This window comes from Tachypleus tridentatus, chromosome 10 (genome assembly GCF_004210375.1).
Source record: "Tachypleus tridentatus isolate NWPU-2018 chromosome 10, ASM421037v1, whole genome shotgun sequence".
Taxonomy (NCBI): Eukaryota; Metazoa; Arthropoda; class Merostomata; order Xiphosura; family Limulidae; genus Tachypleus; species Tachypleus tridentatus.
Window position 1 is genome coordinate 127772936 of NC_134834.1, and position 26142 is coordinate 127799077.

General features: G+C 35.5%; 1 protein-coding gene across 1 annotated transcript; it reads right to left on the reverse strand.

Annotated features, from left to right (window-relative positions):
* Nucleotides 1-25504, reverse strand: LOC143228495 (uncharacterized). Its single transcript, XM_076459746.1, has 3 exons — nt 24758-25504; nt 2986-3172; nt 1-827 (listed from the first exon to the last, which is right to left on the reverse strand). Exons 1-3 carry the CDS (start codon nt 25490-25492, stop codon nt 1-3), a joined length of 1749 nt encoding a protein of 582 aa, XP_076315861.1. The 5' UTR covers nt 25493-25504.
* Nucleotides 25505-26142: the final 638 nt, after the last annotated feature.

A 26142-nucleotide genomic window follows, 5' to 3' on the forward strand; every position in this document is an offset into this window, starting at 1 on the left:
TCATAGAGAACCAACTGTTTGGAGGGGCGGGTGAAACATTTTACAGAGTTCTTCGGTGCGAACTCGGTATACGTGAAAGGGGATATTGTCATTAGACTGATGTCTTGTCTTCTGCACGGCCTTTTCAGTCTCGGGGCTTCCTTTAACATGACAGAAATCTTTTGCAGAATCAATACGAATCACCAGGTCCTGTACAATTTCAGAATTACTGCTCTTGTCACTTGAGTTATCTGGATATTTCCAGACTTTGTCTTCTGATCCAGAAAGTTCCATCTCAGAGTCATACTTATAAAGGACATCACCAGACCGCACATCTCCTAGGTAAGCATAGTGAAATTCAAAGTCGGCATTCGCAATTGTTGTGAGAGATCCGCCATACATTTCTTCTTCAGCTTCTGCACCACCACGGCTGAAGACATTGTCATCTGGTAGACTTGACTGGTAACTCAAACTGCTGAGATTATCAGAAAGAGTTGCATAAATGTGGGTGTCGGTATCTTTCCATGAATCTATTTGTATGCTGCTAAGTTTTGTTACATCATCCTTCTCTGGCTGGGGTTTAATATGTACAACCGTCTGTAAGTTGTTTGTAAGGTGGGATGGATTCAGCACTGTGTCTACTCCGTAGATACTTGGCAAAATGCGTTTCTTTGTCCCTGTTCTCCAAAGACTTTTCTTCTGTGCATTTGAATGTTGAGATTTGTTTTTCTTGCCAGGCGATCGACGATAATTTGTGATGATTCCAATTGGAGTGACTGATTCAAATGGACTTGGTTTAGTGTTCCCTTCTATGATATCTTCTAGGTACAATGGGTAATGTCTGTCATCTGTAAACAAGTTAAGAAATATATATATACACATAATCTTGTCTTTTTAAGGATTTTTTTCTCACAGTGATATTTCAGTTGCTGGCTCGTATTTAATTGTAATATTTCAGACTTTTTATAAAACTAAGACCTAAGCTAATAAACAGCAGCTTGTTCTGTGTTCTATGAGTGTTATTTTAGGTGTGTTGAAATATAAACTATTTGGAAAAAAAGATTAAAACAAGAGTAAAAGCAAAGACTATTATTAACTTTTGTGACAGAAACAGAAGAATGGGACAGATTCCTCTCTGAATAATAGCAGGTGACGTTTTTTATGTATTCTGTAAATACAGTCATTGTCGTTTATTGTAGCATTTTGCATTTTAAAGGCGCCATTTAGTATTTTATGTTTCCTTCCTCGTGTGGGTTGACTCTTGACACCAAAGAACGTTAGCCAAAGACGGTAAACAACGTTCTGAAAGCAGCATACTTGGACAGTTTGTTTTATAGCCCAGAAGGCTGATTTGTTGATCAACAGGGTGCTCCCATATTAAACTATTAGTTTAATAAGCTTTTATTATAGCACTATTGTTTTAATATTGTTAGTGCTTCGTATTCATGCCATATGGATTATTGTACTCTCCGATGTGGCATGGCATGATGGTTAGGGCACTTGACTCGCAGTCTACGGGATCGAAAGCCGTCACTGCACATGCCGACCTTTTCGACCGTTAGAGCATTATAATGTACCTTCAACATCACCATCAGTCTGTAAAGAACTGTTCAGGAGTTAGTGATTTTGGCAACATTTCGTCTAATCTATCACACCAGAATAGGCTCTTCAATAGTTTACTTGAAATTCAACAAACAAACTCTGTTGTTGTCAACACAATTTACAGTTGACATTAAACATAGTTAGTCAAAATGTTTTACCAGTCTGGTTGTTAATAGAAATGCATTAACAGTCTTGTTGTTAATAGAGATGTATTGCCAGTCTTGTTATAAATACAGAGATGTATGACCAGTCTTGTTGTTAATAGAGATGTATTACCACTCTTGTTGTTAATAGAGAGACGTATTACCAGTCTTGTTGTTAATAGAGAAACGTATTACCAGTCTCATTGTTAATACAGAGATGTATTACCACTCTTGTTGTTAATAGAGAGACGTATTACCAGTCTTGTTGTTAATAAAGAGACGTATTACCAGTCTTGTTGTTAATAGAGAGGCGTATTATCATTTTTGTTGTTAATAAAGAGACGTATTACCAGTCTTGTTGTTAATAGAGAGGCGTATTATCATTTTTGTTGTTAAGAGGGAGACGTATTACTAGTCTTATTGTTAATAGAGAGACGTATTACCAGTCTTTTTGTTAATACAGAGACGTATTACCAGTTTTATTGTTAATAGAGAGACGTATTACCAGTCTTTTTGTTAATACAGAGACGTATTACCAGTTTTATTGTTAATAGAGAGACGTATTAGCAGTCTTGTTGTTAATAGAGACATATTACCAACCTTATTGTTAATGCAGAGATATATTACTTGTTGTTAATAGAGACATATTACCAGTCTTGTTGTTAATAGAGAGACATATTACCAGTCTTGTTGTTAATAGAAACATATTACAAGTCTTGTTGTTAATAGAGACATATTATCAGTCTTGTTGTTAATAGAGACATATTACAAGTCTTGTTGTTAATAGAGACATATTATCAGTCTTGTTGTTAATAGAGACATATTACAAGTCTTGTTGTTAATAGAGACACATTACAAGTCTTGTTGTTAATAGAGACATATTACCAGTCTTGTTGTTAATAGAAACATATTACAAGTCTTGTTGTTAATAGAGACATATTATCAGTCTTGTTGTTAATAGAGACATATTACAAGTCTTTTTGTTAATAGAAACGTATTACAAGTCTTATTGTTAATATAGAGATGAGACATGCTTTTGCAGCTTTATTTGGATGTTTTTAGTTTTTCATTAAATGTTAATTTGGAAGTCATTCGTAGTACTAAAAGTGTTATTACTCTTTGAACACCAAAATATATATATTTGGGTGCAATTAATATTTTATTGAGTTACATCAACATGCTTGTCTGTTTAACATAACACAGTTTGTCATTACGTTAACACATAACTTTAACTACTAAAATCTTTTTTTTTTATACATACCTCCGAAGTCGGAAAACTTCCCACTTCGACGTTGAAAAGCATGTCGTAAGGCTGAGCGATGTTGTGGGTCAGTGAAATAAAACAGAAGTGGAATCGCTAATCCTTCTACTAATCTCAGCCACAAAATAATGTTCTCGTGCCATGAAGACCAAAAAGGCGGTGTCAGCATTGCGAGGATATTGAGGACCTGAGAGACAAACAGGAAACACTTTGGCATTAATTGTTAGAAAACGAGTTTTAGAAATGGTGATACGTTTGAAACTATTCTTTAAACCTTTTAAAGAAAAACTAGCTAAAGTTTGGAGAGAATTTTCATAAACGTGACGTTCGAAGTCGGTGTGTTTGTTTTGGAATTTCGCACAAAGCTACTCGAGGGCTATCTGTGCTAGCCGTCCCTAATTTTGCAGTGTAAGACTAGAGGGAAGGCAGCTAGCTAGTCATCACCACCCACCGCCAAGTCTAGGGCTACTCTTTTACCAACAAATAGTGGGATTGGCTGTCACATTATAATGCCCCCACGGCTGGGAGGGCGAGCATGTTTGGCGCGACTTGGGCGCGAACCCGCAACCCTCAGATTACGAAGCGCACGCCTTAACGCGCTAGGCCATGCCAGGCCCTTTCGAAGTCGGGAAATGATTGTGATTTCAATCAATAGCTTAGTAGCAGCATTTTCTGAAACGGAAATTACCAAATGAAGCCTTTATCGTTTCATTTCCTACACCTTTTCGTGGACTAAGAGAAATTAGTTAAGGACCTATGTTTGTGGTAGGCTTGATCCAGATGATATTCTAGTTATGGTGTTCTACGAAAGGCCTCCTCGGCAGTAATTTATGAAAGCATTTTTTATTGGAAAATTTAAGAGAATTCAGAAAATAAACACGCAGTTTTTGTGGTGATTTTTCTCACATGTGTTAAGCCTATTTATTTCTAATGCTTTGTCATTTTTTTAGTGGTTTAGTCCTCGAAATACAAGTTTTCTTCACCCAAGGACTTCTGGAATGTGCAGTAAATAAAAGTGATGCAAGATAATATATTTTATTAACATAGAAATTATACTACAATAATTTACGCGGAAAAGAATAATTTTATTGCGAAAGCTTAGTTTTAATTATAACACATGAAATGTTGGTAGAACTAACAATAGATATTAGCATTTTGAGTAATGAGTGTTAAAGAGTAAATAATGTTACGCTGCAAGTATGTGCATAAAGTTAGTATAGTCTACCTGAAAGGATGAAAATTACATATCTCAAGGAGTAGGCGTCACATATAAGAAACTGGTATTTCTTTTGTACAGTGTCTGTCTTCATCAGTGTGTCTTTGTCGTCGTCCATTTTTTATTATTCTATTTTGTAGGAGATCCTGAAAGACACGCCTCAGATCGGTTAGGCCTTATTTGTTTTTCATCCCGGATCTTCGCGGTGGCTTCTTCACGTGACCTCAGTCTGCGAAACCTTTCCCGCCCGGGACCTGCACGACCTTAAACGCAACATAATTCTTGTCGCGGTTACGGTCACGCGCCCACCCATTGTCTCTATGATTAACAAAATAATTAATGTCATCAGTGTCCCTGTTGTTAAGCGTTGAATTTTCTGTCGAAATAAAGAATCTTCTGAGTGACTTGCTAAGTTTATGGGAAAGTTGTCTGAAGTGTTTATTAACAATGTGTATCACATTACTGATTCCAATGAAGGCATTGGATTGTTGATTCTTCTGGAGGAAACAACGAGTCAGTCTGTTTGTTAACACTGATAGATATGAGATTGTTGATTCCTTTGGATGAAATAACGAGTCAGTGAGACCTCTAGCCAGATTCTTTTGGTATTAATAAACTCCAAGACACGTACTGGAAATATAGGTAATAAAGTATATATAGTATATAAAGTATATAAACATAATAAATGCTTTATTGTTTTGTAAAGACAATAATGTACCTTATCTTAAAACTATAGAGAACGTATATGATGTACTTATGTTAAAACTATAGTGTACCGTTGTAATAAAACTATATAAAACATATTATTTACAGTAGGTCTCTGTGACTTGTTAGCAGTAAATTTTGTTAAAGAAACAGCAATACAATCCAGCTGCTTTATAATTAAAACAAGTCAAATGTATAGTCAAGTATTCGTTACACTGTTGGTTACGACAGTTGTATCCATGTCTTTAAATAATTATTTATTTCGTCAGAGTTAACACAAATTGGTTCAGTTGCTTCAGAACACAACTGACAAGAAGAATTATACTTTTCCGCAATTATTACATTACAGTCTGTGAAAATTTCACTTGAAAAATCGCCACTATACGCTCTTTATTGATAAACTCACACTTGAGCAATCTAGATCTAAATAATCTATGTTTATTTATACCCTGACGAAAGTGAGAACATTTCACGCAATTATAAATATTCTGATTCAATAATACTCACTTAAAACATCGATAAAAACTCAGATAAAAAGCATGACGCAACAATATAGCAGTCTATAGGTCAGTATTATTGACTGTACATGCTATACAACGTATGATTAGTAAACAATTACATATGAAAATTTACCATAAATTCTCGCTTGTAAGCATAACTAAGTATGACACCTGCGTTATATAAACTATTCAAATCATAACGCTCGCATTAAAATAAAACAGTCGTTTATTTGTGGCAGCTACACGTGGTTTTGAGCACAGACAACTAATTTGTGCCGTCCCAAGGTATATATCCTCGCACACAAAATAATATAATCAGTATCCTAGGATATGACCTAATCCAAGTATAAGTCATTGATGAAGTAAGAAGGTTGGATTTTGCTCTGTTTTTAATAATTAAGTCATTTCTCACAAGATAACACATTTACCTTTATGTCCTCCAATAATAATTTATTGACTTTGTTAATAAGCTACAGAAAGTCAAGGCAACAAATATTGTATGTGTAATTACAGGTATCTTGATTAATGTAAGATTATCTCTAAATGAATTGCATGGTCCAGAATGTGATGGAGCATCCACCATGGCTGACGAAAGATTTGGTGTCAAAATCAAGTTCAAGATATGCAAAGCACGGCGTTATACACTCATTGCACTGGTCATTCACGTAATCTTGCTAATACGAAATATCCACAAAGTTAAAGGAATAACTAGTTTGGCTAAATCATACCCTAAACGTTCCGAACTAACATTTCGACCTTCTTAGATTATATTCAGGTTAACAAAGAGAGTTTGCAACTGACCATTGCCGAGCACATGTCTTAGGGGTGAGATTGTAAACATGTACGGGTTTGTAGGTGGCGTTGCAGTTAGATATCAGGCTATTAATTAGTACAGGTATAAAAGTGTTCCTTTATATTGGTTTAATTTTGGTTTTAGTTGCTGTATAAGTAGGGCTTCTTTGATTTTGCGTTTATTTATATTTGTTTCCCTACTTAATATCTGGGTGTTTTCTATGGTTATGTTGTGTTTATTTGATTTGCAGTGTTCAAAAATGTGTGAAAGTGTTGTTTTTTTTTGTTCTTTGAATCTGGTTTCTATTTTTCTGCTTGTTTCTCCAATATGGAAGTCGCGGCTATTGTTGTAATGTACTTTATAAATCATGTTGGTGTTGTGTTTGTCAGTGTAGTTTTTACATAGCATGGACTTTAGTTTTGTACCTGGTTTTTGAATAAATTTGGTGTTTACTGGAATGTTGTGTTTTGTTATGAGTTTTTTTTTTTTTCCAAATGTTGGTTATTTTTTTGCTGTTGTCGGGAATATAATATATGCAGCAGTGTAAGGTTTTATAGTTTGTTGTATCTTGGGATTTATTATTGTTTGTTTGTTGTTGATTGTTTTGTTGATATGGGTGTGTACGTATATTTTTTTCAACATAGTATGTGCACCCGATAAAATCTAAACCTAAGCAGTGGACAACTGTGTATTAATACTACATAAATAACTTATCACAATTATATTGTTTTTACTGTAAAGATACACAAGTCTTTAATTTTAAAACGTGATTTTCGTTTGATCGCAGCTGACAAGGTGTACTTTGGCAGTTGTGAACGCTCTCTATAAGAATGAGAAAAATGACACATTAGGGACATATAGGGAAGGAAGTTAGGGCTTGAACCTACCGACTTGTACACGTCACTGATTTGAGGTCATCACACAAACTCATTTAGGGTCAACCCTACATTTTCCCGCTTTTAAAGTGCCTTAGTTTCCTAAAAATTTTATTCTTTAACTAATTGAATATTTAGGTTGAAATTTCAACCAAAGTTCTGACCTCGGTGACCTCCTAGGTTGCTACGGACACGATTTCCTACATTATTTGTAACTAAAGTATGTTAGAATTGTTATTTTTTGTAATTAAGCACAAAGTTACATAGTAGGCTATCTGTGATCTGCTCATTACGGGTATCGCAACCCGGTTTCTAGCGTTGTATGTCCACAGACATGCTGCTGTGCCACTAGTGGGGGGCTTGTTGTAAGGTATACGATTTTTATACTAATGTGATAAAGCATATTTACAAGTAGCATTTTTATTTAGCCGCTAGATGGCAACAAGGACATAATTACTCTTACGTAATTAGTTCGAATAGTATAACAATGTTTAAAATGAAACATTGAAATCACGTTTGAGTCAGAGAAAGATGAAAGAATAGGTTTGGTTTGTTTCGAATTTCGCGCAAAGCTACACGAGTGCTATCTGCGCTAATTTAGCAGTGTAAGACGAGAAGGAAGGTAGCTAGTCATCACCACACACCGCCAACTCTTGGGCTAATCTTTTACCAACAAATAGTGGGATTGACCGCCACATAATAACGTCCACACGACTTAAAGAGCGAGCATGTTTGGTGAGATGGGGGTTCAAACCCTCAAACCTCGGATTATGCATCGAATTTCTTAACCACCTGGCTATGCCGAGCTGAGAAGAGAATAGGCTTACTGAATTTTAAGTTAGTGTATCAATCGCACGATATTTTAAACATTGTGGTTAATTTTGTCGAGTATCGAAAGGTCCTTTCCCCTAATTTTATTTATTTATTGTTGCAGTTTTGTTTCTATTACAGAATTAGGAAACATGTAATTATGGGTTCAATTACCTTCTTGGACTGGAGAAGGTGGTAAGGGGTATTTACAACCTTTTTATAGTTATTTCACTTTTTTCTTGTATTTAAAATATATGACAACTCAACAAATACTGTTTGTCTAAACGGTGTCTAAGTTGGTGAAGTTTTGTATATTTTTATATCGAACTGAACTCCTATGATCGACCACGCCCGGTGTGACCCAATTCAGCTCACAGGAAGCTGTTAGTTTTACATCTAGAACATGGCCAGAAACAACCAGAGAAGCAGACCGCCGCGATACCTATAAATTAAACTTCTAGGCTAATAACGGAAATAGAAGGCACAGAAAAGAAACGTAATATTTGGGGTGTCCGGTATTTTGCCACGGGCTGGACTCTAAACACTCATTCTATCAAAACTTAACGCAGTGCTCCAAGTATCTCTGTCGACTGTTAAGAGCAGATAAAATAACAGCATTTATTATAATCACTCTTTTAAAATGCTCTGTTATCATAAATTAATGGGTTGGACGTGCATATAACGGTTATTAAACCTTTATACCAACGTTTGAGTGACTGCATTAATTCCCGTGGATTACAACATCGTATGAATGTGACCTGATAATTATCGTATCATGATATGAATAAAAGCTTTCTCGATGTGATATCACTTTCAACTGATGGTGTATTATAAAGGTAATAGTCAATCCTATTTTTGGCCCAAAGCTGTTGTGGCGGCGAGTGCTGCTAACTATCTTTTATTTGGCTGGTATACTTTAACGCTAAGGACGGTTATACCTTCACATGTTAGTAAGTGATATGTAGTATCAAAATGTACCAAATGTAGTCCAAATATACCATCACATGTTGGTAGGTGATATATAGTACTAAAACGTACCAAATGTAGTCCAAATATACCATTACATGTTGGTAGGTGATACATAGTACTAAAACGTACCAAATGTAGTCCAAATATACCATTACATGTTGGTAGGTGATATATAGTACTAAAACGTACCAAATGTAGTCCAAATATACCATCACATGTTGATAGGTAATATCGTATCAAAATGTACCAAAGGTAGTCCAAATATACCATCACATGTTGGTAGGTGATATATAGTACCAAATGTAGTCCGTATATACCATCACATGTTGGTAGATGATATATAGTATCAAAATGTACCAAATGTAGTATAAATATACCATCAAATGTGCAATAAAAATGTGGTATTAAGTTTGTTGGTGGCAGTCTTCATTAGCTAAAACTATGTAGAACTGAATTTTATGGGAAACAAAATGTAGAATTAAAAATTTGGTAAGGAACGTGTAACACAATATTTAGAAATAAAAATGAATACAACATTTTGTCAAACAAAGAAAATAAATCTGTCGTATAACTTCCTGGTTTCACTTCTTCAGAACAAAAAAACTGGTTTCACTTCTCTGGAACAAACAAACTAAATCTGTCGTTTAGCTTCTTGGTTTAATTTCTCTTCAACAAACAAAATAATATCGTTTAACTTCGTGGTTTCACTGTTCGAGGACAAACAAAGAAAATTTATCACGTAACCTCCTGGTTTCACATTTCTAGAACAAATAAAATAAATCTATCGTCTTCATGGTTTTATTTCACTACAACAAACACATGCGTAAGTATTATCTTGGTTTTAGTTTGCTGAAATAGATAAACTGAATAATTTTGTTTAACTTCGTGGTGTCAGATTTTTAAAACAAAATATGTTGTTTAATTTCATGGATTCACGTATACAAGACAAACAAAAAGTATCTGTAACATCCTGGTTTCATTTCTCACAAATTACAGTTATTAATCTTTAACAGTAATTATATGCTTGTTCTGCAAATTATTGCAATACGCTACTTGAACTTTGTTCGTCTCATGGAGTCGAACCTCAGATTTTAGCGTAGCTAATCAGTAACTTCATGTGGCTCACCGGGGTGCACTTGTGTGATAAATGAACTCTTAATTGATATTAAAACTAGTGTTCATTAGCGTATTATAGTGTGGTCAATTTGTTGTTTATTGGTTTTAATAAAATGTATTTTTTTATTAAGCTTCTAACATTATCTGTGTACTATTAATAATTCATTGGTTTTACTAACACGTTGTCTTTATTAAGCTGTTAACATTATCTGTGTACTGTTAATAATTCATTGAGTTAATATACAGGTATAATTTTCGTTGTATATGCGCTTGGAGATAAGTGTACAGCATATGGAGACGAAGCTTTTCCTTAACAGAGACCAGTTTTTGTTTTGCATATTCTTTGGTCCTCGTTTAATTTTGATTTTTTTTTTTTTTTAGAAAAGTGAGTCGTGTGTAATGAAACGTAGTAGTAACAACCATCGCTACAAACAGTATGATGTAGAACTTAATTGGTAAAGAAAAAAAGCGGTAACAACAGGAGGCTCTGATTGGTCATTTGTTCCTGTTTTATAAAATTGATAAATAACTAGTACTGATCTTGTAGAAAGCTGGAATGCTAGCTTAGTTAGAGGGTGCCACTGTAGGACTATGGCTTAAATATCCTAATGAATTGAAATGGTAATGTATTGAATATTTATTTATTTTTTGTGAAACGCGAGGCTACACTGTGAGTTTTTGTGTTTTGAGGGGTATGGAAACCAAATTTTTAGCATTTTAGTAACTGCTGAGTCATCCAGAAGCTCATCTCAAATGAAACCGACTTTCAGTAAGCCTACGTAACAATATTCGTACTTCGAGGATATAGAATGTTTGGAAGAGGAACAAAAATTTGGTATCGGTATGTTTGAGTATCCAGAAGAATCTGCCGACTGCGGCCAGTTTTCAGTATTTTTAATCTCGTTACCATTGAAAAGAAAAAACGATGCCCAGTATTTTGAGGCCCTGGGCGCATTATAAGTGTGACAGTCAATTCCCACTATTTGATATCACCAGAGTATTCATCTATGTGTTTATATGCATGGTAAGGTTACTATGCTGCCATACTTAATTTTGATCTACTGTCTAAGGCGGCCAGTCAGCCACACTCTAACATCCATCAGATCCACTGTATAATCACTTGTTGTGTGTATGTTTTGTACTGTAACAAGTCAGACCATATGGCTAATTGAATAGTATTGGTATTGCTACCTCAGCTTACAATAACAGTTTATAATATATGTATATAAAGTTTTAACCGTTAGAGGACGCACGACGAAATGTTGGTGTTTAGATAATAATGGATCTACGGTTTCCGTGGTAACAGGAAACAAGGTAAAAGTACAGACTGTTGGATTTCAGTAAACAAAGGTATATTCCTTTTGTTGTTATTTAACAAGCTAAGTCCGATGCGTGCACGTGTTCATGTTTCTTTGTAGCTCTGTCGATGAAACTATTTATTTCTTTGTGACAATTATTATGTCTGTCTCGTTTGTAACTAATCTGTCGAAGCAACTGAATTTTAGAGACCTTTCGCGATATACCCCCCCTCCCAAAATTAATATAATATCCGGATTTACTCTACCTCTCCTCCACTCTTTGTACGAAAACCAGAAATATACACGGCTATGTGACATCAGAGATAAATCATTGGTTAGACATAAGAGGGAGTTGACGTTACGAAAGTTCATCGCCACGGGTAAACCATTACCTACGCAACTATAAAAAAGGTGGGATATGATGGTTGATTCATCAAGGATAAAACATTAGTAAGGACACTCGAAGGACTACAGGGGATATAGAAGTTGAATATTACTTTGAAATGTTATGTAGCCAGTGGGAAGGCCTAAGAGAGACAGGGAAAAATGTTGGAGGCTGGTTGGTACAGGTAAATCACGAGCTGGGACGCTGGGAGGCGTGAGAGTGACATGCAGAGGTTGGTCAGTAATGGTAAGGTACTAGCTAGGTCGCTAGAAGACTTCAGAGTGACATGGAGAGGTTGGTCAGAAATGGTAAAGCACCAGCTAGGCCGCTAGAAGATTTGAGAGTAACTGTTCAGTGGCATTAACTAGGCCACTGGAGGGTCTGGAAAATTAAATAGGGTTTTATTTTAAAACAGGTTTGTATCAACTTATACTATATGTCGAATAATTTATATAAATATAATATTGTCTGTTCTATGTCCATGTGATTACTTGGCAGGATATGGATGGTATCGAGGTTCATTGGATCCATGGAGAGATACAAAGAAATTCTCAGATTTGCATTTTCCAGGTTTTATAGATGTTATTGCGTTTTTTATCACTACTTCGCCTCCTGGTAATGCACCTTAACCAACTTTGGTTTGAAGGTTTGTTGGGTCCGTGTAGAGATACATGCAAATTTGCGGTTTCAAATTTTTTGTTTTATAGTTTCTATGGGTAATTTTTTTTGCAATTACACATAAGGGAAGCAACTTTTCATGTCCTAAGATAATATTTCATTAATCAGGAATTTACATTATTTCAGTCCAACTAGTGTGTAAGTAAGTTATGTTACATCAAAGTTTTTATTTCAGAGCTACACTTACACGATATTGTTTCTTTTTAATCAAATAAAGATTAATTTTAGACCGTATTATGTTTTGTCTTTTGTTACAAAACTTTTTAACGAGTATTTTTATTGTATTATTTTCCTAGCTGACATTGGTCAAACTTGTATTCGTAGCTGACCATTTATAATGCAATTTTTCAAGTAGACATTGGTTGAATCTGTAATTCACAGCTACCAACAACAATAAGGATTTCGTTACCCAATCTAAGCTTATTGGGTTTTCACTTCATTTACGTGAATTGTACATACTATATATAAGAAAGTGATATACAGTACAGTTATCAAACAGAGATATGAAGGTGTGTTATACAGGGTTGAGTACGTAATACTAAAATGATCTCGAATATTGTAGACAAACACAGGCTATATGACATCACAATTGGAAAGCTTGGGTCAGAACTGTATTTTGACATTCTTTGGCGTTTTGTAGGTAATGTGATACCACCGAAAATTGATCACTTTGGAGAAGATTGTGTATCAGTATTGGTTTTGTCATATCACTGTTTACTACATTGTACAGTAAACGTGTCACAGGATAGTGTCGGTAATTAACAATGCTATTGCTTTAATATTATTGTTCACTACATTTTTAAGTAAACGTGTCACAGGATAGTACAGTAATTAACAATGCTATTGCTTAAATATAATTATTTACTACATTGTTCAAGAACATGCCACAGGATGGTATCAGTAATTATCAATACTGTTGTTTTAATATCTTTGTTCAGTAAACGGGTCACAGGATAGTATCAATAATTAACAATGCTGTTGTTTTAATATCATTTATCAGTTAATGGGTCACAGGATAGTATAAGTAATTAACAATGCTACTGTTTTAATATTATTGTTCATCATATTGCTCAGTAAACGTGTCACAGGATAGTGTCAATAATTAAAAATGCTACTGTTTTAATATCATTGTTCACCACGTTGTTCAGCAAATGTGCCACAGGATAGTATCAGCAATTAACAATACTATTGTTTTAATATCATTGTTCAGTTAACGGGTCACAGGATAGTGTCAGTAGTTAACAATACTACTGTTTTTAGTATTATTTTTCACTACATTGTTCAGTAAATGTGTTACAGGTTGGTATCAGTAATTAACAAAACTGTTGTTTTAATTGTTTTAATGGATTATCAGGTAACTTCCGTTATGTGTTTCTCACTTAATTGAAATTTTCAAATACTTAAACCGTCTAGCACATAGACTCCGTTAAACAACCGATACTAAGTGTATAAAGTATTTGGTTTTTGCTCTTTTATGCATTTAAATTAAATCGGGAAACTTGGAATGTCGGGCATAAGTCTTTCCAAGATTAGACAAAAATGAAACAATGGGAGGTGTAAAAACCGTATAATTATATTACGTAGGCAACTATGTGTTAATATCATACCATCTACAGTTTTTAAATATGTCATTTAGTCTTAAAGAATTAACTACTGTTTGTTGACGTACCTTTAAACAATCGTTATGATGGCGTGCGCTGGTGTAACAATGTTTATCTTCTAAATAATTCTTAAACCTTTCCTGTTCTGCGCATGATTAGTCATCTAACTTTAAAATAGGAGTTACTTATTTTCTAAACCAGTGCTGCTGTCTATTTCGTGATGGTAATTTGCTTTGCTTGAATTATACAATCAGGGCTTTCCTTGCACTTAAACAAATGGTATTGTTTAATTGTTTAAAGTTAAATTCAACCAGCGCGTACACTTCTATAACCGAGGGAACCTTATTTTACTGTGTAAACTACTTCACCATTCGTGACATGCTATGAGACGTTCTTATTGTCCTGGGTTAGGAAAAGTTGGATAAACCCAGGGAAACATAGGGTGAAATTATTAGTTTATTACACTATATTGATAACATATTAGTTTGACTATCGCGCATGTCTGTTTCGTCTTTCGTGTCTATGTGTGTCTGTTGTTGTTTCTAAGTTACGTAGTGTGATAAGGTAATTATTAATAAAACCTTTGGTTATTTTCACGATTAACAGCGATTAACTCTTACAGTTTTTGTACATGACAAACCTCTAATACTCAGATCCACACTTTGGCCTACAGTGTTATGGACTAATCCTGTTGACTGATAATGAGGTCAGATGACCTGTCAACGAAGCTCACACACGTCATCAAAGCATCGTCTGACGTCAAAGTAATAAGCTTATATAATAATAGAACCAAACACGTTATGTTGTGAGCGAAACTAGGCCTAATCACATTAATATCAGTTTATTCTATTTAATACAACTTTTCGTAGTAAGCTAGGCCTAACTTTCTCTTATAGCGACTTGACTATTTAACTTGTACATGTGAATGTGTACCTATCTTTATGAAAAACTTAAGAATTCGGTTTTATAGCTATTTTGAAAAGTACCAAAAACAATAATAAAAACTTTAAATATAATTTTCATAAGGACGAGCACAGACTTTATAGGTTTATGGATATTAAAACCTTTATTAATTCACGCTGTGTTGTTTGTGACTTTCTTGTCAGCCAACTCCTCCCACAGCTTAGGTGCTAGAAAATCCAAATTTGGGCAGACTCGGCGTAGCCCAGGTGTTACTCTTCTTTGTATGGCGTGGGCCATCTGCCTTTACTTAATTTGGGTGTCAAGGGAGTTCAATCACTCCCGGAATGTTACTCAGGCATGATGGGTGTCTTGGAGCAAGTTCGCTTAGCTCGAACCTGGACTCGCTAGGGATTCCGGGGCGCTGAATCTGTGTTCATACCCGACTGCCCACCCACAAGCCAAATGGATCATTCAGAAGTGTTCAGTTGTGATGGACAAGTGTCCTAACGTTTAAATGGAGTTTATAAAGTCCCTTGAGCTAAAGTTAAAAGTAACTGATGTTAATTGGGTAAGCTTCTTTAGTTCATTGGGGCTTCTATGAATCATAATGGCCGTGGAGCCCCTCAGGGTTCTAGTATTTGTATTAGAGTTAGACTATATCAACAGTGGTTAGAGTTAGTGTAACTATTTTATGTGAGTTCAACCAGGTCATTAAAAGTCCTTTTTTTTCTTTTTTTACGAATTTTCGTATAAACTATGAATGGATAACACTGTCCTGTGTCTGTGAATACTCTTTTGTACAAATAAAGGACTAGAAGAGGCGGACGAACCATTCGTTATGCTTAATACCGTTTATCGTAATTTTCTAAGTTATTAGATGTTCCTACATACTACATAGTTAAGTTAAACATATTAATATTTAATATGAAAGAATATTGAACTAGGCTTAATGTATTGTGTAAATCAGAATGAAAAGATAGCACGTCTTACTAGTGGACTGATAAATATGTAGTGTAAGATGTATTACCAGCTGCAGAACTAGATACATGAGGTTTACAGCACGTTTTACTAGCTACAGGACTCTAGATACATGAGGCTTATAGCACTTGCTTCTAGTTGTAAGACCAGATGCATGAGGTTCATAGTACGTTGTACCAGCTGTAGGACTAGATACATCTGATTCAGAGCACGTTCTACCAGCTGTATGACAAGATATATGTGGTTTACAGCACGTTTTATTACATGCAGGACTAAATACATATGATTTACAGTAAATTGTACAAGCTGCAAGATTATATACATGTGGTTTACTGCGCATATCACCCATGTTAACAATGTACCTACTAGTCTGATATTTATTCAGACATGTTGACAGTGTATGCAGTAGTTTGATATTGTATCAGTAATGTTGACAGTGTATGCAGTAGTTTGATATTGTATCAATAATGTTGACAGTGTTTCCAGTAGTTTGGTAATGTGTCAGTAATGTTGAGAGTGTATCCAGTAATTTGATGTTATATTCAGTCATTTTGACACTGAATCCAGTAGTTTGATGTTATATCAGTCATGTTGACAGTGTATCCAGTAGTTTGATGTTATATCAGTTATCTTGACAGTGTATCTGGTAGTTTGATAATGTATCAGTCGTGTTCACAGTATGTCCAGTAGTTTGATAATGCATCAGTCATGTTCACAGTGTGTCTAGTACTTCGATGTTATATCAGACATGATGACAATGTATTCAGTAGTTTGATGTTATATCAGACGTGTTGACAATGTATCTCGTAGTTTGATAATGTATCAGACATGCTGACAGTGTGTCCAGTTGTTTGATGCTATATAAGATATGTTGACAATGTATCTCGTAGTTTGAGAGTGTGACCAGTAATTTGATGTTATATCAATTGTTTTGAGAGTGTCACCAGAAGTTTGATGTTACATCAGTCATATCGAGAGTGTGACCAGTAGTTTAATGTTGTATGAGACATGTCGACAATGTATCTGGGAATTTGATGTTATATAAGACATGCTGACAGTGTGTCCTGTAGTTTGATGTTATATCAGTCATCTAGACAGTGCATATAGTATTTTGATAATGTATCAGACATGTTGACAGTGTCTCTAGTAGTTTGATCTTATATTAGAGATGTTGAGAGCGTGTCCAGTAGTTTGATAATGTATCAGTCCTCTTGACAGTGTATCCAGTAGTTTGATGTTATATCAGTCAATTTGCCAATGTATCCAGTAGTTTGATAATGTATCAGTCATCTTGACAGTGTATCCAGTAGTTTGATGTTATATCAGTCAATTTGCCAATGTATCCAATAGTTTGCTAATGTATCAGTCATGTTGACAGTGTGTCCGGTAGTTTGATGTTATATCAGTCATCTAGGCAGTGCGTATAGTATTTTGATAATGTATCAGACATGTTGACAGTGTCTCTAGTAGTTTGATCTTATATCAGAGATTGTGAGAGCGTGTCCAGTAGTTTGATAATGTATCAGTCATCTTGACAGTGTATCCAGTAGTTTGATAATGTATCAGTCATCTTGACAGTGTATCCAGTAGTTTGATAATGTATCAGTCATCTTGACAGTGTATCCTGTAGCTTGATGTTATATCAGTCAATTTGCCAATGTATCCAATAGTTTGATAATGTATCAGTCATGTTGACAGTGTGTCCGGTAGTTTGATGCTGTATCAGGCATGTTGAGAGTTGACCAGTAAATTGATGTTATGTCTGTTATTTTGAGTGTCACCAGTAGTTTGATGTTACATCAGTCATATCTAGAGTGTGACCAGTAGTTTGATGTTATATCAGGCATCTTCACAGTGTGTCCAGTTGTTCGGTAATGCATCGGTTATTTTGTCCAAGAATTTTGTTCCTTTATTTTTATTTCTTTTGCTCATCTTTACAGAAATGTGATCCAGGAGTGTTTGGATAGCGTAACAAAGAATCTTTCAATATAAACATTTCCACATTTAATAGCCCCTCACCATCCTCTATAGCATCACGCACATTTAGCGAAACATCCGCTGTTTCTTCACGGAAGATTCGGCTTGATGTTGTAGTATAGGATGATAACCGGTAGGCGGAGCTTATACGTCACAGTACAGTGAATGTCCACTTCATCATGGTATAAAATTGAAATTATTTGGTAAGTTAATTGCAGCCGTACATTAGATATACACATAACGATTTAAGGAACGAATACGTTATAAATATACTTTATAAACAAATGAAACAAGTTTACCCTGTCGTGTAACAATGACGTCATCAGGACTACGTATAAATGGTCACTGAGAGTGATGTTAACCTTATATGAGCACTGATGAAGCTTACAGTAGGTAACATAACGTGTAACACAAATTATCTTATTAGCGTTAACACGCACTATATTTTAACAAATTTCTTGTTTTCTTACAATTTACACTTGTTAAAAATGTATCTCAGGACGGCTGGTATGGATATTAACATTTTTACCAATATAAAGCAGAGATCATCTAAACCTGAACATTTTTGCTTGAAGTGGGTTTCTCGTTACGAATAAAATATTAACTTCGTAACGCCACCCACTGGCACAGCGGCATGTCTGCGGATTAACAACACGTGATAGGCAGGCACAGACAGCTTATTATATAGCTTTGTGCATAATTAAAAAAACCACAATAACTTCGTGACAATTGTTTAACACTGTTTCCTGCACCTTAACTATTAGAAATCGTATATTAACACATAGCTGCAAGTCGTTTGTTAGTACGTCTTAAGTTATTAGGTTTTCTCCAAGAAAGCTGTTCCCACGTAATGTTCTTATAAATACACTGCTGGCCAAAATCTTAAGGCCAGTGAACATAAAGAAAAAATATGCATTTTGCGTTGTTAGACTCAACAACTTATCTGAGTAGAGCTTCGAAAGATGAAAACAAGAAAAGGGAAAATAAAAATTAAAAAAAATTAGCATTTGAAAGGGAAAATGTAAACACTATGGAATTAGCCTAAATACTAGCTGGTCAAAAGTTTAAGACCATACTGAAACGAAGCGTTAATCAGTAAACACGTAACGAAATTTAGTCATTTGTGTTTAAGCATTAGCTTTGTCAACATTTCATACTGACATCTCCAGTGTTACATTGGGTAAAAACATGGCAAAGGCTAGAACGTTGACAGAGTTTAAACGTGGCAGAATTGTTGAGCTGCAAAAGCAAGGTTTCTCTTAATGTGCCATCGCTGGTGAGATTGGGCGTAGTAAAACTGCTGTTGCAAATTTATTAAAAGACCCTAAGGGATACGGAACGAGAATTTCAAATGGTTGGCCCAAGAAAATTTCGCCGGCGTTGAGCAGGAAGATTTGACAGATTGTCTGGCAAGACACCAGCTGATCGTCGAACCATATTAAGACCCTTACGGACGCAGAATGCAGTTTAAGAACAATAAGACGGCATCTACGAGAGAAAGGCTTTAAAAAACCATAAACGTCTTCAAAGGCCACGCCTCCTTCCGCACCACGAAACAGCTCGGTTAAACTTTGCTGAGAATCACCAAATATGGGACGTAGGTTTTGTTCTCTGGTGAGAAAAAAATTAACCTGGATGGTCCAGGTGGCTTCCAACGTTACTGGCACGATAAGGATATCCCACCGAAGACATTTTATACACGACAAAGTAGAAGAGGTTCCATCATGATCTGGGGTGCTTTCTCCTTCCATGGAACAATGGAGCTTCAAGTTAAAGAGGGGCGTCAAACAGCAGCTGGCTACATTGGCATGTTGGAAAGAGCATCCTTATTGACTGAAGGCACTCGCTTGTATGGAAATGACAGGATCTTTCAGCAGGACAACGCTGTAATCCACAATGCGCGCAGGACAAAGGACTTTTTCATGGCGAATAACGTGATTCTTTTGGACCATCCAGCGCGTTCGCCTGAACTGAACCCCATTAAAAGTGTTTGGGGTGGATTGCAAGAGAAGTCTATAGAAGTGGACGTCAATTCCAAACAGTGCATGATCTTCGTGAAGCCATCTTCACCACTTGGAATAACATTCCAACCAGCCTTCTGCAAACGCTTATATCGACCATGCCAAAGCGAATGTTTGCATTTATTCGCAATGATGGCCGTGCAACTCACTAATGAGACCTCTTGTTGGGCATTTCCTACCCTGTTTAGGAGTTCTTTTTCGTATGTCCAAAAGTATTAGGACAAAGTAAAATTACATTTCAAACTACTTTCAAACAACAATAGAAGGTAAATCACAGGTGAAACATCAACATTTTACTGACATTCATATTTAGTACAACAGAAATTCACTGGGAGTGGTTAATTTCAACAAACAGTTAATACTGTTGTTGTGGTTTTACTCCCTATGTCTCTAATACACTACCATAAAATTTCTTTCTACGTTTTTCAGGACTTCAGTATGTATATTTCCTGTGGATTTTGTGGACCGTCACAGGTCCTCGTTAATGTGAAATACCAAAGAAAATAGGGCGCTTTGAAATAGATTTGTTTCATTTTAGCGTAATTTGTTTACATTTGATGGAAATAAATTATGCAGATTTTCTATATGAGAAATTGGAAAACATTTCAACAGAGCAAATTGGAGATATTTTTAACGTGTTTGATGCTTGTCTTATTGCTGAGTGTAAAGCAACGCAGTGAACTATCTGCGATGTGCCCACCGAACTCTGAATTTGAACATTATAAACCCTTAATCCACTTCTGAAAGACCCTTAAAATTTTATATTAAAATTGTGGAAACTGTTGTCATGGTTACTAGCCTATACAACTCCACTAACTCGTATTAGTAATTAGTGGATTGTACACCACACTATGAAGCAGGACTACCTTGAAAACGGTATCGAATCTCTGTCGGTGTTTGGGTAAGAAAAGTTCATACCCTGGAGGGTCAGGTTCTCTGTGACCTCTTCCTCCTCCCCGTACTTATGTTCTTGACGGATTGGTATTTATAATTGTAGAACTGAATATTATTTTGATCCTTTTCAGGGCAATGTTCCTGTATTGTGGCTCATATATAGTGATTATTTTATTCTATCAGCAGAATGTCAAGTTTGTTGGTGGCATTTTTATTATTATTTAATACATATATATATGTATATATATTTTTATTATTTTATTATTATTATTATTTAATATATATTTTTTATTTATTTTTATATTTAAAATATAAGTTAACTGGGGAGAGGTATTTAGGACTAGCTTCATTATGTATGAGGTACCTGTCTAGTTCGCATAGTAATTCGTTTTTCATCCAATTCTTATTAAAGTATATTATTGTAATATGTAGGAGTCTATCTGGTATGGTTGGTATGTTCGAGTATTTGTGAATGAACTGAGATGATATAGTTCTTGGAACTCTGTATGTAGTTGTGAGGAGTGTGTTTTGGATTGTTTGTAGTTTAGTTTTAATTATTTTATTGCTTACAGTTATCCATACTGGAGCTGCATAATCTATTACAGGTCTAATATATGTTTTATAGATTTTTAGTATGTTATCTGTAGATGCTCCACTGTTTTTACCAGTTAGACTCCTAGCATAGTTAGTTCTTCGCCAGACTTTATTTTTAATTTCGTTCACATGATTGATCCAAGTTAGTTTTGAATCATAGGTCAGACGTAAAAATTTTGCCGATGGGGCAATCTGGAGTAGTGTGCCATTCATATATAATTCTGGCTGTTGCTTTTTGTGTTTTGTCAATTTCGTAAAGACTACGAGTTGTGTTTTTGCTGTGTTTATTTTATTCTATATTTTTGACAGTATTCACTTATTCTATTTAGTTGCGGTTGTATGTTAGTGGCTGCTATCGTGAGTGTTGCGGCACTTTTCCAGACTGCCACATCATCTGCGAACTGTGAAGAGAATCCATGATTTGGATCCCTCAGTGGCATATTGTTTACATACATGATGAAGAGTATAGGACTAACCACCCTCCCTGAGGGTCACCAGCTTCAGGAGTAAAGTATTAAGAAAATGGTTCTTCAACATTTACTCTACATTTTCTCTTTTCCAAAAAGTTAGATAACCAGCGAATAATTCCTCGCGGTAGTTCCATTTCATTCATTCGGACTGAAAACGGTAGTAGAAATGTTCCTTTGTTTTTGAATTTCGCGGGAAGCTACACAAGGACTATCAGCGCCAACGGTCCATAATTTAACAGTGTGAGACTAGAGGCAAGGCAAATAGTTAGCTTCACAACCGGCAGCTCTTGGGCTACTCTTATATTAACGAACAGTTATGGCATAGTTATTACTATAGTTATTATAGCACCCCCACGGCTGAAACGTTGAGCATTTTTTTGGAGTGACAGTGATTCTAACCTGCGATCTTCAGATAACGAGTCAAGCGCCCTAACCGCTTGGACATGCCGGGCCCGTAGTATAAACGAGGATAGAAACTACTAGTAATAAATAAATGTTTATAAAAAGTGACGATTAAATAACTGGATTTAGAACTCGTGTTGCATGACATCGAAAAATTACTGTTACAGATCCAACTATATTCTGTGTGTAAGTGTCTGAAGATTATTATATAACTTCTAGTATAGTCCATGTATAACAATGTTTGAAGATTATTATATAGCTTCTAGTATAGCCTGTGTGTACCAGTGTTTGGATATTAAAATATAGGTTCTAGTATAATCTGTGTGTACCAGTGTTTGAATATTAATATATAGGTTCTACTATAGTCTGTATAAATCAGTGTTTGAATATTAATATTTATGTTGTAGTATAGTCTCTGTGTAACAGTGTCTGAATATTAATATATACATTCTAGTATAGTCTGTGTATAACAGTGTCTGAAGATGATTATATAGATTCTACTATAGTCTGTGAATAACAGTGTCTGAAGATTATTATATAGGTTCTAGTATAGTCTGTGTCTAACAGTGTCTGAAGATTATTATATAGGTTCTAGTATAGTCTGTGTATAACAGTGTCTAAAGATTATTATATAGGTTCTAGTATAGTCTGTGTCTAACAGTGTCTGAAGATGATTATATAGGTTCTAGTATAGTCTGTGTATAACAGTGTCTAAAGATTATTATATAGGTTCTAGTATAGTCTGTGTCTAACAGTGTTTGAAGATGATTATATAGGTTCTAGTATAGTCTGTGTATAACAGTGTCTAAAGATTATTATATAGGTTCTAGTATAGTCTGTGTCTAACAGTGTCTGAAGATTATTATATAGGTTCTAGTATAGTCTGTGTCTAACAGTGTCTGAAGATTATTATATAGATTCTACTATAGTCTGTGTCTAACAGTGTCTGAAGATGATTATATAGGTTCTAGTATAGTCTGTGTATAACAGTGTCTAAAGATTATTATATAGGTTCTAGTATAGTCTGTGTCTAACAGTGTCTGAAGATTATTATATAGGTTCTAGTATAGTCTGTGTCTAACAGTGTCTGAAGATTATTATACAGGTTCTAGTATAGTCTGTGAATAACAGTGTCTGAAGATTATTATACAGGTTCTAGTATAGTCTGTGAATAACAGTGTCTGAAGATTATTATATAGGTTCTAGTATAGTCTGTGAATAACAGTGTCTGAAGATGATTATATAGGTTCTAGTATAGTCTGTGTCTAACAGTGTCTGAAGATGATTATATAGGTTCTAGTATAGTCTGTGTCTAACAGTGTCTGAAGATTATTATATAGGTTCTAGTATAGTCTGTGTCTAACAGTGTCTGAAGATTATTATATAGGTTCTAGTATAGTCTGTGTGTAACAGTGTCTGAAGATGATTATATAGGTTCTAGTATAGTCTGTGTATAACAGTGTCTGAAGATTATTATATAGGTTCTAGTATAGTCTGTGTCTAACAGTGTCTGAAGATGATTATATAGGTTCTAGTATAGTCTGTGTCTAACAGTGTCTGAAGATGATTATATAGGTTCTAGTATAGTCTGTGTCTAACAGTGTCTGAAGATGATTATATAGGTTCTAGTATAGTCTGTGTATAACAATGTCTGAAGATGATTATATAGGTTCTAGTATAGTCTGTGTATAACAGTGTCTGAAGATGATTATATAGGTTCTAGTATAGTCTGTGTCTAACAGTGTCTGAAGATGATTATATAGGTTCTAGTATAGTCTGTGTATAACAGTCTCTAAAGATGATTATATAGGTTCTAGTATAGTCTGTGTATAACAATGTCTGAAGATTATTATATAGGTTCTAGTATAGTCTGTGTCTAACAGTGTCTGAAGATGATTATATAGGTTCTAGTATTATCTGTATGCACCAGTTTTTGGATTTTAATGTCTAGGTTCTAGTGTGATCTGTATGTACCAGTGTGTGGATATTAGTATCTAGGTTTTAGTGTATACTGTGCATAACAGTGTTGAGATATTAATATATAGTTAGTAGTATAGTCCGTGTGTAACAATGTCTGAAGATTATTATATTAGTTCTGGTATAGTGTGTGTGTAACAGTGTTTGAAGATGATTATATAGGTTCTAGTATAGTCTGTGTGTAACAGTGTCTGAAGATTATTACACGGGTTCTAGTATATTCTGTGTGTACCAGTGTTTGAAGATTAATATCTACTTTCTAGTATAGTGTGTATGTTCCAGTATTTGAATATTAATATATTGGTTATAGTATAGCCTGTGTATACCAGTGTTTGACGATTAATGTATAGGTGCTAGTAAAGTCTGTGTGTAACAGTGTCCAAAGAAAAACAGTGTGTTTTGTGGTTTGCTATAACATCATTTACTAGGGCAGATTAGCCAAGTAGCTTGGAAAGTTTAATAAAAGCAATGTAAAAGTTTTGACCTTAGAGCATTTGCACACATCCAACAAGATGTTGTAGTTGGATTAACAAAGAACCTTAAAGAAATTCCAGGGTTTTTTATGATTATGTCATGCAAATGAATAAACATAGATATGAATAGGCCTTACCAGGAATGGTAGGTGGTTTACAAGGTAACACAGGCACGATACGGCTTCTACAGTGGTCCTTCGAATGTCAGAGCTTGTCTGCTCGGTGCTGTAAGGCCGACGAGACTCTTGCCGACTAGGGCTGTGCAGTGGCCGCGTGCTTTCACTTGAGCTGCTCGTCACACTGCTACTGGTGGTTGTCCCTGTGGAGTTCTCAGTTCCAGTTAACGGGTCAGAAAAATGCAGCCTTCGATGGCGAGCTTGGCAGTGATTCACCTCCAAGTCGAAGCAACAAACCAGCACAGTTATCATTAGAATACTGTGGAGACAGATGTTGAAGAGAGAAAACCTGTAGTCCCACCCCAGGGGGTGGACAGAACAATGGTACTCTTGGTGTTTGTGGGGAGAACGAGCAAATACAGCCGCGACACCGACAATCACAGCGATAATAGCAGTTACTGTTATGTGATATATAATTTGATTTCTACGGACAGTGAAGCGATATTTATATGGCCAGCGAATGGTCAAAGCTCTGTCCACTACAAGAGAAGCTAGTGTAAAGATTTGAAATGTTCGAGTTGCGGTCAAGCCCCATAATATAAAACTACAAGCTGGACCAGCTCTTGGACTGAAGAGATTCAGGACAGCAAAGCCAAAGGCGTAAAGAGCGGTCACTAACTCTTGAGTGCCAACGGCCAGTAAAAACAGGTCCACTGTTCGCCAACGTCGCTTATATGTGTGAAAGATGTACACCATCCATAAGGATAAGACGGCCACCAGGGTGAGCAGGCCGACGCCGCCAACCAACTATAGGCCACGGACTTCATAGACGAATCGTTAGATCTTTGCTATTCTTAACCGTAGAATGCGGAACATCCGGGCAAATAATAACTTAAATATTAAGTACACCAATTCAGCCTCTGACATTAAAAACAACAACAACATTGCCTACATCTCCTTCCCACCCCCCATTTCTCCTCACAAACACACGAACAACTTGACCGAGTTTAAATGTAAGCAGTTACAGGTGTCGCATTAGAACTTGTTTCTTCAATCGCTGCCAGTTCTGTGCCAGCTACCTGGTCAAGTTACCACAGCTAATATTCTGGGGTCGCTGCCGTCGCTAGAAAATTTGCTATCCCCACGGAAATGGCCCAGTCACCGGAAATCAAACACTCCGTTTCTAAAGGTTATCAAGAGTTTTCTCCTCTGCAGCTTTTTCCGTCAGGGTTAATGACGGAAAGGACAGGAAAACTTGTACTTTAAAGATCCTTAAAGCCAGTAATATAATGTTATAGTGTACATAAAATGTTTGTTCACACCACAAACTAAACAATAAAAACCTTACCTACACAGTGTCGTACACTAACACTAGTTCACACCATAAATTAAACAATAAAAACCTT

Excerpts from the sequence above, each read along its gene's own strand:
- LOC143228495 (XM_076459746.1), bottom strand. The coding sequence starts at position 25,492 with ATGGTGTACATCTTTCACACATATAAGCGACGTTGGCGAACAGTGGAC. Across the intron at positions 3,173-24,757 it reads TAAACCACCTACCATTCCTG|GTCCTCAATATCCTCGCAAT; the intron begins GTAAGGCCTATT and ends TTTGTCTCTCAG. Across the intron at positions 828-2,985 it reads GAAGTTTTCCGACTTCGGAG|ATGACAGACATTACCCATTG; the intron begins GTATGTATAAAA and ends ACTTGTTTACAG.